We start from the raw sequence: 15,865 nt of genomic DNA, 5'->3' as shown, positions 1-15,865 counted from the left end.
ATTTTTGAGCTCTAGTTTTCTTTCTGGAAGGTGAAAGAGATGGGCTTGAACCACCTCAGGATGATGAGACCATTTAGCCTGGTTCTCCCATGTCCTAGGTGAGTTCTCTAGCTAGTATGTTATTCTACCAGGGCAGGGGCAGGCAATCATTTTGAGTGGAGGGTGGCTTACAATGTTTAGGCAAGCTGTCAAGGGCTGCATAGGTAGCCCTGCCCTTTGACAGGTGCATTCCCCTGGTTGCCATCTTGTGATTAGAAATCCCACCCCCTAACCCCTGGCTTTTGCCACCAGAAGGCCCTCCCTTTGCCCCTGGAAATACTCCTTTCAGCAAGGGTTTTTGCCATCTCAGAACCAGAAAAATACCAAATTATATTCTAAAAATTGAACATCTATTTAATTTGATTTTAAAAAATGTCCTGATTTACATGTTTGTGTAGTGCACATAGAAGTGATTGCTTAAAATGAAGTCTTACTTTTGTATATTGTAGGGGGTGGGGGACATGGAAGGGTAGGTATAGGTTTGTTGGGGGGCTGTTGGTGTGTGGGTATGTGGGGTGTGGGTAGGTATGGGATTTGTGGGAGGCTGTGTGGGGGGAGGGTGGCTGGCATGTGTGAGGAGGTGTGGCCTGGGGGCCTGCATGTATAGCAATGCAAGGGACAGGTGCATGTGTATGGTGGGGTGTGCGTGGGACTTGCCCGATGAACAAACACACACATACACACGCACACACACGCTCTCCCTGCATCCTCACCACACACACACACACACACACACACACACACTCTGTCTCTGCCTCCCCCCCTCATACACAGCACGCACACACACACACACACACACACACACACAGTCTCTCCCTCCCTCATTGCTCTCGCTGTCTGTCTCTCCCCCTTCCTCACTGCAGGGACGCATGTGCATGCAGACATACACACACACACACACGTGCGCACACATGTGAGCACACACATGCACACACATGCACACACGCACATGTGAGCACACACATGCACACACCTGGGGTACTGGCATGGGCCCTCTTCTCCTGCAATCTGGTGATGCAGCCATGGGCCATGTGGTGCTGGAGCTGCTGACTGGCAGGCAGGGAAGCAGTGAAAGCTGCAGCAGGCAGAGGCTTCCAGTTTGGGGGGGTGGCGGTGGGAGGGGGCTGGAGGCCAGGCGGGGCTGGGCTGGCCTTGCTACTGTTAGCTTTCCCTGCGTCATACTGCCCCTGGCTCTTGTCATTTTTTACAGGAACCAGGGACAGATAAATATAAATTTTCTAAATTTTTAAGGGTCCCCGTGGGCCAGATGGAATGGCCTGATGGGCCAAATCCAGCCCACAGGCCATATTTTGCCCACCCCTGTACTAGAGAATGGGTAGTGCTATCACTACCAGTACCACCACCTCTGTTTTAAAAATGAAATAGCTATAAATAAGTTTGCTGGGGGCATATCTTGTTGTGGGGGAATGAGGCATGTTCTAAGCACACCAATCAGATCAAGTCTCTGAGAGGACCTATTCAAAGTCAGATTCAGAGAAGAGAGTGAGATGATCAATGAGGTGGTTAGCTATGTTACACTTAAGTCAGGCAGAATTTAGGACAGGGTATCAAGGTGAGACTAACCAGTTCAGAGAGGCATGAGCTTTTGTAGGCAACAACCTACTTTGCCAAAGGTTATGGTAGAAAGAAATGGTTTTACATGGAAGAGAAAGGGACAGGGAGGAGACCATGTTAAGAGATGTAAAAGTAGGTTGACTGGATCAACTGACAATTAATATCTTGAGGGGCACTGGAGTTAACAACTAGTTCAGGTAATGTGATAAGAATTCATAGTCCCTGGTGAGACTATAGTTAAGTCAAGTCTGTAGATGATTTATTCTGCCATTTTGCATTCAGGCTGGTTTTTGAAGATCTTTTAAGGACAGTCAGTGATGGTCAGTGACGGAATGTCTGGGGAGGTTAAAATGCTCTGCTGCAGACTTTTGTGTGTTTCTGGAATTGATTTTGAATCAGTGTCCATTAATTCTTTTACTTAGAGGTTGCCCCATTTGACCAATATAGACAGAAGAGAGGCACTGTAAGTGAATGATTACATATATGATGTTGATGGAAGAGTGTGAATGTGGAGGAAACTTACCGGAGGCAGGAGAAAGGCGGCAGGATGCCGCGCCGGTGGCTGGCAGTAGTGAAAATGAAAACACGGCAGTGGGAGTTGCCATGGACCAAGATCAAAAGGAAAACCTGAGGTGGAGCCAGGAGGAGCCAGGAATGGCTCCCATGTCTGTTTGGACACGCTTTGTAAAAGTGTGCCAAGGGTGATTGGCCAGGTGGCCACCCAGTGCCAGGATAACAGGCCCAGCAGGAAGGAAGCTGGGGGGACTGGAAGTAGTGTCCCCAATTGGCCCAGAGAGGCCAGAGAGTGCCAAGGATCCTACGGAGGAGGAGACATGGTGGCATCCCAGAGGGGAACCACGGAAGGCAAGTTGGGCCAGCGAGGACCCAAGGAGTCACCTACGAGGCTGGCGTGGGCGGAGGCTGGCAACAGCAGGGGCTAGGACACCAGTGGAGACAATGGAGCCAGAACCCAGACACAGACACCAGACAACAGGTACCAAACCCAGGGTGGGAACAACGCACCAAGGGCCGTCCTGAGGCCCGGGCAGAGTCAGGCACCGCGTGAACTGGGAGATACCGAAGAGTGGTGGTGGCCACTCAGTGCAAGTATCACCTGTAGCCCACAGATGCAGCCCCTAAGTAACTGACTGTCAGTGAGGGCCAGAACACCAGCCCCGATGGACAACATCACGGTTGGTGTTAGGCAGGGTGTAGGGGAGGTGGAGCCCCAAGAAGCAATAGCCACGAGCATGACCGAAGGGGAGTACCAGGGGAGACAGGACCAGACACCATCCTCCTGCTAGAAAACCAATCATCATCAAAGACATGGCAGGCGAGACCCCTGGGGAGCTGACCCAAGGCCGTTCCCAGTAGCCTGGCCGTGCAGCCCAGAAGGTGACAGCAGGTTTGAAAGAAACCCAGACGCATGACGCTCAGGGGGAGAGGCACGGAAAGCTACAACTTGGTGCATTGGCCGGTCACGATGAAGCCAGGGAAACCCTGGAGGCTGATACGGTTATGGAAGTGAACCTAAACCCCCAGATCAAATTGTTAGGCCAGATATTGCATGCAGTGTCAAAAGTTCTTGAGGTCCAACAACAACAAGCCATCCAACAACAGGAATGGATGCACTGAAACTGGACCGCTTTCCGAATGCATCGTATGATGTTAGAGGATGATGTAGAGACCTACATTGAATCTTCCAAGAGAATGGCGATCCTGGCTGGGGTGGACTGGCTGCAATGGGCCAGCCAGCTCAGGTCCCTAGTATTGGGCAAGACGCAGGCCGCTTATAGGGTCTTGCTGTGGGAAGAGGCTTACGATTACAAAAAAGTCAAGGTGGTGATATTACAGCAGTTGGAACTCTCCCCAGACCACTATCGCAGGCTGTTCCAGGCCTGAAAGAGCAAAGAAGACTGCAGGCCCCAAAACTTGAGGCAGTTATGGAAAGATCTTAGATAAATGGGTGCCACCAGGAAAGGTTGATCGAGCAGCCCTAGCTGACCAGATCCTACTGGAATAATTTGTGAAGGATCTGGATGAGGACACCCAGCTATGGATGTGCCAACATTTTTCTTGGATGACCGCTGAAGCCTTAAGGGTTGCAGAGGCTTTCACTACCTCAGAAGGGGAGCCACTGCGGAAAAAGAACTACAGAAGTACAGGAGCGACTCCTAAGAGGGAGGATGAGACCCGGCGGGGACCTGTATGCTATAGCAGGTGAGGAATTGTATGTTACCAGTGTGGTAAGACATGGCACGTGTCTTGGGAATGTGCCTTAGGGGCCCCAGAGAAGTGGAGACCCACCGGAGAGGTGACATGGTTGAAGGCGCACCATGAGGTCCATGAACCAGTCGTAGAAATGGGCTGTAGCTTCAGGCATTGCAAAGAGGTAGAGGGATGGGACCGCCCGATGGTGACAGCGTGGGTGGCAGGCAAGCCACTATGGGCTACGCTGCTCCTAAACACTGATACGGGCCGGGGCGATCCCCCTGAGTGTCATTGAATGGTGCCCTCCAGTCCGGATGCGCTGCATACACGGCAAAACCAAATAATACGAAAGGGGCTTTGTGGACGTGAGGATTGCCAGTCGCAAAGGCAGATTACTCATCAGTCTGGCTCCACAACTGGATGGCCAGATGATTGTAGGAAGAGATTGGCCACCCCTCTGTGAAATATTAGAAGAAGTGCATATTGAAGAACTAAGACAGGGAAGACCTGAGAGGAAGGTTGGATAGCAGAAGAGGATTCGAATTTATCCAGCGAGGAATAGTAGGTTAGCCTTGGGATGAGCACCGAGGACATGCACTTTCATACGGCCCAAGAGGAGGACAGCGAACTACAGAGGATCCGGGAGATGGAAGTGGCCCTGGTGGAAGAAGTTTCCATACAGCCTGGGATGGACATAAGTGACACTTATTTTTGGATATATCAGGGTTTGTTATATGAGGTGGCAAAATGCCCAGTCCAAGGGGAGTGGACCCAACAGCTAGTAGTCCCTAGGAGACTCCATGAGAAGGTATGGAGGTTGGCACATGCCAGCCTGATGGGTGGTCACCTCAGGGCAGACAAGACCAGCAGGCATTGGGGGAGTCCCTGTTCCCCCGAACACTACCAGGAGTAACAAGAAATAATGGTCACAAGCTGGCAGAGGGTAGATTCAGGCTAGATATCAGGAGGCGCTACTTCACTGTCAGGGTGGCTAGGATCTGGAACCAACTTGCAAGAGAAGTGGTGCTGGATCCTATCCTGGGGGTCTTTAAAAGGATACTGGATGAACGCCTTGCCGGGTTTGTTTGCCCCCAGTCCTCTTTCCTGCCATGGCAGGGGGTCAGACTTGATGACCTGCTCAGGTCCCTTCCGACCCTGCCAAGTATGAAACTATTAAGACAGTGACCAGAGTGGGGCAGTGGTTTTTCTGGCCGGGGATGAGGGATGACATTATGTGGCATTGTGAGGCCTGCCCAGAGAGCCAGAAGGTCCAGGAGAGACGGCCCCCCTGGGCACCATTACAACCGATGCCCCTCATTGAGGTACCCTTTGATTGGATAGTGCTAGATGTGGTGGGGCCCTTAATCAAGAGTAGCGCTGGGCATTAATATATATTAGTCATCATTGACTATGCTACACACTACCCGGATGCTATACCACTGTGATCAGTGACAGCCCCCTAGATCACGGAGGAATTATTAGAATGCGTGTCCCAGGTGGGAGTTCTAAGAGAGATAATCACGGACCAGGGGACAAACTTTATGTCTGGGGTCATCTGGGCCATGTGTCAGCTGTTGAAGATATGGCAACTCTATACCTCGGTCTACCACCCGCAGACCAACATGCTGGTAGAACGCCTAAATGTCACAATTAAATGCCTATTGCGGCAATGTGCCCAGGACAAAACGAGGATATGGGATTTGATCCTAATACTCCTCCTCTTCGCACTGAGGGATGCCCCACAGGTGTCCATGTGGCTGTCCCCATTTGAGCTGATATATGGCCACAAGCCCCGGGGGCTGTTGCAAGGGGTAAAAGAGGAATGGGAAAACACGGGACAGCCCAAAGTTGGGGTACACCACTACCAACAGGAAATGCTAGAGCGGTTAACGAAGGTGAGGCAGCTAGCCCAGGAACATTTGGCTGAGGCCCAGTGGAACAAGCAATGTGGGTATGACAAAGGGGCCCGCACCCGAGACTTCCACGTTGGGGATAAGGTCCTCATACTGCTCTCCACTACCGAAGACAAATTGCTGATGCAGTGGCAAGGCCCATTCGAAATTGTGTGGCAGGCAGGGCCAGTGGACCACAAAGTCCATAGCCCCAGGCAGAGAAAAGAATGGCAAATTTACCGTGTCAACTTATTGAGGGCATGGCAGGAGCCAGAAGGCTGGCTGTTGAGCCCAGAAGACCCCTGGGAGGACCTAGGACCTGAGGCAGAAGAGCTACCAGAAGGGCCAGAACCAGGCGGTCCACCAATGTACGGCTCTGAACTCAACGCCCGCCAGTGCGACCAGTTGGGAAGGATGATGGTAAAGTTCCGGGAAGTATTCGACGAGAGGTCCGGACGGGCCCAAGGGATACAACACGAGATACATACACTGAAGGGGGTCGTCATATGAGAAAGGCGGAGGCCCATCCCACATCATTGGTGAGAGAAGGTCTGGGAAGAGCTACGAAAGATGCTGACCCAAGGGGTCATCATGCCGTCGCATAGTCCCTGGCACAGTCCAATAGTAATAGTGCCGAAGAGTGATGGTACGTTCTGACTATGCATTGATTTTTGGAAGGTTAATGAGGTTGCCAAATTCAATGCCTTCCCCATGCCACATGTAGAAGAACTACTAGAGCGGATAGGGCAGGCTCAATATATCTCCACTATCAACATGGCAAAAGGATGCTGGCAAATCCCCATGGCAGGAAGAGACCAGCCGAAGACAGCCTTTGGCACCCTCTGGGGGCTGTATGAGTTTACACGGAAGCCCTTCGGCCTGCACAGGACCGCTGCAACCTTCCAATGCCTGATGGACCACATGCTAGCCCCACACACAATGTATGCAGCCGCATACATCTACGATGTACTAATTTACTCACAGACTTGGGAACAGCACTTATGCCATGTAGCAGCGGTGCTGCAAGAAATACGCTGGGTAGGCCTGACGGTTAACCCAAAAAAATGCACCTTAGGGGTGCGAGAGACGAATTACTTGGGATTTAGAGTAGGGCAAGGTAAGATATGCCCTGTAGCAAGTAAGATAGATATAATAAAAAGATACCTGCCTCCGCGGACAAAGCAACAGATGCGGGCTTTCCTGGGACTAGCGAACCATTACAGGCAATTCATTTCATAGAGCTAATGGAGGCTATAAGAGGGAAAGTACAGGGCCCCATAAAGTGGACACTTGAGATGGCGAAAGGGTTTGAAGATGTCAAAAAAGATTTGTGTAGTGAAGTGGTTGTCATAACACCCGACTTCTCAAAAACTTTCATTCTACAGACAGATGCCTCCAAGACAGCCATAGGGGCAGTGCTTTGCCAGGAACAAGGGGGTGTAGAGCGCCTGATCACCTATGCTAGCTGAAAGTTAAACAGCACAGAAACCAGGTATTCCACCATTGAAAGGGAGTGCCTAACCATAAAGTGAACTATTTTAGATATTACTTAATGGGGCAAGAGTTCGACCTAGTTACTGATCATGCACCCCTACAATGGCTGAATATTAAGCACAACAATGCCCGGATAACCAGATGGACATTGTCACTACAGCCATTTCAGTTCAAAGTAAGATATCGAGCAGGGTCGGCTAATCACGTTGCTGATTTCCTATCGAGGTGCGTTGAGAGGAAAGAAATGGACAATGAGACGCCCCAAGGCAACTTAAATGGGGGGGGGGGGTGGAGGAAGCTTACTAGAGGCAGGAGAAAGGCAGCGGGATGCCGCACTGGTGGCTGGCAACAGTGAAAGTGAAACCACGGCGGTAGGAGCCGCCGCAGACCAAGATCAAAAGGAAAAGGAAACTCCGTGGCAGAGCCAGGAGGAGCCAGGAATGGCTTCCGCATCTGTTTGGGCATGCTTTGTAAAAGCATGCCAAGGGCAATTGGCCAGGCGGCCACCTGGTGCCAAGATAAAAGGCCCAGCAGGAAGGAAGCCAGGGGGGACCAGAAGTAGTGTCCCCAACCAGCCTGGAGAGGCCAGAGAGTGCCAAGGATCCTACAGAGGAGGAGACATGGTGGCACCCCAGAGGGGGAACCACAGAAGGCAAGTCGGGCCAGTGAGGGCCCAAGGAGTCACATACGAGGCTGGTGTGGGCAGAGGCTGGCAATAGCCAGGGCTGGGACACTGGTGGAGAAAATGGAGCCAGAACCCAGACACAGACACCAGACAACAGGTACCAAACCCAGGGTGGGAACGACGCACCAAGGGCCGTCCCGAGACCTGGGCGGAGTCAGGCACAGCGTGAACTGGGAGACACCGAAGGGCAGTGGCGTACGTTCAGTGCAGTTACCACCTGTAGCCCATAGCCGCAGCCCCTAAATAACCAAGTGTCAGTGAGGGCCAGAACACCAGCCCTGACAGACAACATCACGGTTGGCGGTAGGCGGGGTGTAGGGGAGGTGGAGCTCTGAGAAGCAATGGCCACGAGGATGACCAAGAGGGAGTACCAGGCAAGATGGGACCTGACACCATCCTCCTGCTAGAAAAACAATCATCATCAAAGACGTGGCAGGCGAGACCCCTGGGGAGCTGACCCAAGGCTGCTCCAGTAGCCTGGCTGTGCAGCCCAGAAGGCGATGGCGAGGTTCAAAAGACACCCAGATGCGCGATGCTCGGGGGGAGAGGCACAGAAAGCTACAGTGAATTAATCTCAGATGTTATAATTCATATTGTTTGATCCAGTGATGATGTGGTCTGCATTAATGAGAGGCACAGCAAGTCCTAGTGGTTTAGTGAGAATTGGAGTTAGGTAGTCTTTTACTCCAAAGATATCATTTAAGGTTGGGAGATGTTTGTAAACCAGGACAGACTTGTCCCCCAGTGGTAGACTGAGATGGTCATCATTGTCCAAGAGGTGTTGGAAGTCATAAGTGGTGTGTTGCAGGTGTTCAAGCTGGGGGCTGTAAGTAATGACTTGAGGGATTCTCTTGTCATTATTATGGGGTTGATATTGGTCAGTGGGGGGTCTTAGTCTGGCTCTGTTGATTTAAGTGGCTATGGTTTTGGAATTGTACTGTAAGTGTAGGAAACCCTGTTCTAGAGTCCTCTGGTATCAGTGGGATCAAAGCAGATATGGCTGTAATATAGAGCTTGGCTGTAAAAAATGTCTCTAGTAATTATTTTGGTTGAAGACCTATAGCATGATCACTATAATAAAAGATAACAGGAAATATGAAGATATGACTTTTGAACCCACCTTCTGCATAATGCATCAATGGCAATGAGAGATCAAATAATAAATTCAGCCAAATGAAGAAGCAGTTACTGAAGATGAGGAGGACATGCTGAGCTATGTGTAAGGAAAAGGCCATTCCTTTTCCTGTTCTTAGTCACAGAGCTTGCATTTTGAATGGAGCTCTTTGCTTAAATGATTATTTCCTAAGTGTTTCTATAACAAGGAAATATAGGATTCCAAGTCATTATTTTCATTTTTATTCTTTGTTTCACAGGCTTTCCAGTTTTTCATATTCCATTGATGAAGGTAGTGGTTGGAAATCCTTCCCTAGTTGAAGTGGAAACCAAAGAATACTGGGATGATACTGACAGTTACATAATAGAATTCTCTGTTATAAGCAAGTTTTATAAACAAGTAAGAACAGACAAATGATAAGTAATATCCTGTCTCCTACAATAGTATCTGTTTTATTTAGAAATGTTTTCATAATTGAAAGGCAGACCTGAAGATTATGCATGCATCAGGGACTGGTGTTACTGTAGTTTTGTTTCATATAGAATACATACATCCAGTCATGTGAATTAACTAGTTAATTAACTAGTTAAAAAGTTAAAGAAATGGCTAACTTTTAACTTTAAATAGTTAAATTTTTCAGTTGTCAACTTTTAACTTTAACTAGTTAAAAAAAAAGTTAAAATTAACTTTTTTTAAAGTATAAGTTAAAAGTTTTAAAAAATTGAAATATAGTTTTCCCAGAGTTTTTCCTGACAGCCACTCTCTAGGACTTACAGGGAACAATATTTCTTTATTGAAAGTCTAGGACTTCTTGATGAGAGACAGAGTAGTGTGCCTTCCTATGAGATATGGTCTCTTAAGAACTACAAGTCCCAGAGTTCCTTAGTTCATCCTGGCATTTTCAGAAGTCAACAGGGTAGCCAGTTGGCTGCAGGAGTGGGAACAAGAACAAGCAAGCAGAGACATTGATCGCAGTAGGAGTGGCAGCAAGTAGTCAGGGTGAAGCAGATGATGACTTTTTTAATTTTAATGAAGATCAGAACCAGCAGCCCAGGGCCCAAGAAGTTGAGAATTACTTCTCATCTGTGAAAAACTTATCTGAGATGTCACCTACTATAGAAAAGCTATTTATCTGTTATAACACAAGCATTCCCTCATCTGCCCATGCAGAGCGATTGTTCGGTAGTGGGGGTTTAGTTTTGCAAGACAGATGAGGAAAATTGTCAGATGTAAATTTTGAAATACAGCTTTTGCTGCAGTTCAATAAGCATGATTAAACAGTTTCTGCTATGCAACTGAACATTCTTTTTCTCATTTAAACTGATTTTCTTATTTCAGTCTAATTTTGATTTTCAGACGCTTTCATTATTTCTAATTCAGATATATTTCATACCCTTTTGTTACCTTTTGAGAAATACAAATTGTAACAACAGAGGTTTTCTGTGGAAACAGCTTTAATTTGTCACCTGAATATCTCCTTTCTGTTATTCTGGTATGCCTCTATGATGCATTGACTTTTACAAAGTACTTCACATGGAGAGGGTGAGAAGGATCTAACATTATATAGGTATTGGTAAATTCTTATTCTGAAAACTGTATGACAAGTATAACATTGTTTTTAGGTAAAGCAGGGTGAGTTCTGAGTAAATTAGTGTGCTTCTGTGGGCTTATGGAAAAGAAACCCACTTATTGCATTTGAAAATGAAAAATGATGCCAAGAGGCAATTCACCATGTTTCATGCATTTCTCATGAATTAACTTCACTTTTACCTAATTACTCTCTTTTTAACTTGCCTTTTAACTAGTTAAAAGTGGAAATATTTAACTTTTAACTTAACTCAAGTTAATTTTAAAGGCTGCTAACTTTTAACTAGTTACATTTTTCATAAACTTTTCCCATGACTGCATACATCTGATCAACATTTTACAGAAAGTTATTGCTGTTGATTCTTCACCCTTGCATAGCTCTCATATAGATCTATGAGCTCCACCAGTGGAATGAGTATTGCCCAAGACACATATACAGGCTGTTCTTGAAAATGAATATATGGAAGGTATCCCCTGTCCCTGATGTTTTGTTCTTAATTCTTTCCCCTTGTTGTGATCTATTGCAATTTGTTTATGTTATTCATTACCCTTGCAGTTTATTTTCTGATCTCAGAGTAGAGTCCTTTTCATGTTTGATTTATACATGGGTGTATATGATTTGATTTGCTTCTAGATGTACTCATTTAAGATTAATATATACAGATTGATATATCCCTATAATGTAGGGATGTTAGTGAGAATGTCCCTTGGGAAAGGACCATGATAAGAGTGAAAATCTTAAATTTGTGATATGTGAGTCACCCATCTGGCTTTCCTTTCACAGTGACTTTCAACATATATAGCTCTAAGATTAAAGCAAAAATGATCAAGTAGTAGAGAACAGCTTGGGAAAAAACATGCCTTATTGAAATGCCATTTCTTTCATTCTGACAGTTTGTATATATTCCTCTTCCATTGATGTGGACACTTTCACAGTTGCCACATCTACACATGCACTTGACTGTGGAGTAGACTAATTAGTTGTGGAGTAAAGCATCACTGTCTACACGTGCAACAGTACTGGGCTGCAGTAAACTAATTAACACCACCATAAGATAGTACTGTTCCTATCAGTACTATCAGGGACACTGTTATCTCACGGCAGAGTAACTGACTGCAATTAAATGCACATGTAGACGCTGATGACTGTAGGCGTAAATTGCATCCCATCAGCCCAGGCAGCAGGGGGGCACACTTCTGCCTGCCACCTAGCCACACATCTCTGCACTTTCAGCACCTTCATACTGCAGCCAGCCCCTCCACTGCCAGACACCACCACCCAGAGCCTGGGGCAAGGCAGGGCAGGAATGGGCTTGGTGTAAACTGTTCCGCCTTGGCTCAAATTGTTGCTGTCGTGGGTTCACATGTAGATGCTGCACCCACGTGTAGTTTACTCTTGCTCAAACTGCACCAGAGTTTATTGCTTCAAATTGATTGCACATATAGATGCACCCAGTCACTATAAATGTATGTTATCATAGATAACATTAGCATCAGTAATATGACCTGCCTGTACACAGTATTTACTCACCTTAATTCTGTTAGTCATAATATTCTCCTCTTTTATCCTCCCATTATCCTTAACTCACCCTTTCCCAAAGTGTTATGGTATAAAAGGTGGCTTTGATAACATGTACTTTAAAGTACAGAACTCCTGGCTTTGGTGGAGTTAGTGAAAGAGTGAATTCCCGAGTCAAGGACCCCTCACAAAATACAGCCTGCTCCATATAAAACAGTATAATTTAAAACTTCAGGTTTATTTTATGGGAAGAGATCAGTTTCTTGTTAAATAGTCCCAAACTACATCAAAGTCATCCTCTTGAACTCTTCCCTAATGACCAATAGGCCATGAAAGCAAATCATGAAGCACTACTATAATGTCTATTGCTATAAAACCATTTCTAGAGAAAATGTTATGATCAATAGGTCATTTTTTGTGTTGTTGCCTATGTTCATTTAACAGGCACTCTCTGTTTTGGGTGTACTAATATATTTTCACCATATGAAATTCCACAGGGCAAATCTTCAGTAGCTGTGATACTCACAAGAGCATCACTTATTTGTGACATATCAACTTTTGTCATAACACTAAAAACTGCCTGCTCGTATGGTAAATCTATGCACTACATCCCTCCTGTTACAATCTCAACTGAAAATTGGCTGCATGGAGATCCAAAAGATGACCATGGCTTCAAACTGTTAACACAGCTTCCGGTAAGAAAGAGCATTTGTTACATAATATCTGCAAATCTGTATATAAAGAAAGAAATGGTCAAAAAGCCTCAAGGGAGCTTTTCGTTTTATGCATCCACATAGAGGTATAACATGAGAAGAATGTACCCTCACTCACCTTTCCCCAACTAGGCAGCACACAGAAGCAGCCACATAAGCAATGTGGATCATGGATTGTAAGGTGCTTTGGGAACTGCAGTTCTCTAGAGTGGCAGTGGAGTTTGCTGCTCCTGATGGAGGACTTTCATCCCATTTTTTGTCAACAAAACCTATGTAAAAAGGGGAAATAGTTGCTGATTTTGATAGCACAGAGTTGCTGATTTTGATAGCACAACATTAGGTCAGCTCTTCCTCCAACAGCAACAAACTCCACTGCCGCTCTGTAAGACTATGATTCCCAGCACACCTTGCACCCCATAACAGACACTGCCTGCATTGCTGCAATGTGCAGCTGGGGAGTGCACTGGAGAGTGAGGCACCCCGCTCTCCTCCTTCTAGTGCCCCTCCCTTTAGGCCAGTGATTCTCATCCAGGGTGTCATGGCACCCTGGGGTACCTTGAGAACTTTTCAAGGATGCCACAGGGTGTCATGCAGTGTTAACACTGTTAAGTGTACAGATATGATTCATATGAGAAACTCAGAGATTTCAAATAGGAATCCATAGTGTTAAATACATTCTTCCCTTTTGTGGACTGAGTTATTTGCAACAGAAGAATTGTTCTTTTATTTTCCTGTAGTCAAAAAACAGATGAAAGCTAAGGGTTGGCATTTTCCTAGGGGTGCCTTGAGTCTATTCAGGGGTGCCTTAAGTCTAAAAAGAAAGCCACTGCTTTAGGTGGTATCTGAGGCACATGTCCCTAGAGATATGGGTTTTCCAGAAAATTTTCCAGTGCCCTAAGTAGAACGTCATCTGATTTAACATGTTAATTTAACTTTTATTTAGTAAACAAAACTAAAAAAGTATCCCATGCTAATTTTATGTCCCAGTAGCCATAACTATTTAAACTGAAATATTTGATTAGGAAAAAAAATACAGCACACTTAATGTGGTTTAAATGGTATATTCAAACAAATGCAAAGCTTTATGTGGAAAGAAATTATTTTTATTGGAATACTTGTAAAAATGTAAACACAATACACAATAGCATGTACTTCCCTTACATTGTTTGTTTAAATTGGAGAAAAAAAATAAGGCGCTGAAAACTGTTGACACACTAATTTTAGCACACCCAATAAAGTATGGATATGCTGTGGTTGTCCACGCATCTACTTCAACAGAGTTTAACTCTCTTCCACTGAGGTCATTGTGGCACCTCCACTTTCACTGTCACTACCCGTAGAATCACTTGCATTACTTATTAGTTCCATTTTGGAATCAGATTCAGAACTACTTGAACCACACAGTCTTTCACTAAAGGACAGTTTTACCAATGAGTCTATGGGCAAGGGCAACTTATCATCACACTGCATCTTCTTCACTGATTGTTCTTCTGACTGATTCTCCAGAAGCAAGAGATTTTGAGAAATAGAAACAAGCTTAGCAGTGCATTCATTTGGTTTTGATTTGACCTGCACAGCCAATTAGGTGAATTCATAACTTGATTTTTGGTTGGATTTAGAAGTGCACCAATACATCGGTCCGATATCAGATCAGTACCAATATCAAGAAAACTGGCTGTATTGGAAATTGGCCAGTGCAGTAATTTTGTTTTGATTTGACCTGCACAGCCAATTAGGTGAATTCATAACTTGATTTTTGGTTGGATTTAGAAGTGCACCAATACATCGGTCCGATATCAGATCAGTACCAATATCAAGAAAACTGGCTGTATTGGAAATTGGCCTGATGGGACCAATAATTTGGCCAATAAATGCCCATGCTGCGTGCAGCCACAGCACAGCACTCAGGCAGCGAGGAGCACAGCCAGCAGCATGGAGAGCTGCCTCCAGCTGGTAAGTCTGGTGTGGTGGAAGGGGAGAAGGAGGGAAGGGGCATGGGCGGGGAAGATCAGTGTCCTCCACAGTGAGGGAGGGGACAGGGGCAAGGGCAGGGACTGCCCAGGCAGGGTGTGGGGAAAGGGCCAGAGCCGTGACTTGTGCAGGGGGAGCTGGCTCCTGCCACTGCTTGCACCCTGGGAGGGCATAGGGGTGGGGCATGTGCCTCCCAGATCTGTGTGGGCCAGGGCAGGGCAGGTTGTAGTGAGGGCTGCATGAGGCTCTTCTCAGTGGAGGCTGGGCTCAGAGCAGGTGCCGGCAGTGCTGGGAGGATGCTCCATCCACCCCAAATTTCACCACCGCTCCATTCCCAGCATTGCTGCTGCCAGCCTCCCAGTGCAGCCCCAGCTCTTCCCAGCTGTACCAGGTGGCTGGGAGTGGAGCAGTGGTGAAATTTCGGGTGGATGCAGCATCCTCCAAGCACTGCCGGCACCTGCTCTGAGCCCAGCTCCCGCAGAGAAGAGCCCCGCGCAGCCCTGGCTGCAATCCGTCCCAACCTGCCCTGCACAGATCTGGGGGCACACGCCCCCCTCCTTTGCCATCCCAGGGTGCAAGGAGTGGTGGCAGCCACCTCTCCCCCAGGAGCCACGCCTTTGGTTTCATCCCACCCTACCCCACCTGGGCAGCCCCTGCCCTTGCCCCTACCCCTGCCCCGGCCCCTCCCTCACCATAGGGGGAGTTGATCTGCCCCCCACACACAGCCCTTCCCCCGCTTCCACCACACCAGACTTACCAGCTGGAGGCAGCTATATTGGAAATCAGATCGGTATAGGCCAATATGCCTCCTTAAATATCAGCTATTGGTATCAGCCCCAAATTCTCTATCGATGCACCCCTATTGGATTATTATGTGAGTGTATTTATCTCCCTGTTTATAAATCAATAAAACATATATATACTCTCACACACTTCCTAGGGATAATCACCTGAAAAACATTAATTACAACTTCCATAGTTTCATAGTTTCATAGTAGCTAGGGTCAGGAGGGACCTGAACAGATCATCTAGCCTGACCCCCTGCCACAGGCAGGGATGCATGCT

At 46.8% G+C, this 15,865-nt stretch overlaps 1 protein-coding gene across 1 annotated transcript in view; it reads left to right on the top strand.

Annotated features, from left to right (window-relative positions):
• CATSPERB (cation channel sperm associated auxiliary subunit beta) overlaps positions 1–15,865 on the top strand; it is a 79,547-nt gene that overhangs the window by 32,641 nt on the left and 31,041 nt on the right. Inside the window, exons 14-15 of the mRNA XM_006035097.2 lie at positions 9,270–9,409; positions 12,614–12,811. Coding sequence (XP_006035159.1) covers positions 9,270–9,409; positions 12,614–12,811 — 338 coding nt within the window. The remainder of the gene's footprint in view (positions 1–9,269; positions 9,410–12,613; positions 12,812–15,865) is intronic.

Source organism: Alligator sinensis, unplaced genomic scaffold, assembly GCF_000455745.1.
Source record: "Alligator sinensis unplaced genomic scaffold, ASM45574v1 scaffold608_1, whole genome shotgun sequence".
In the NCBI taxonomy this organism is placed as follows: Eukaryota; Metazoa; Chordata; order Crocodylia; family Alligatoridae; genus Alligator; species Alligator sinensis.
Note: the sequence above shows the minus strand (reverse complement) of the source record. Positions and strands in the feature narration are given on the sequence as shown.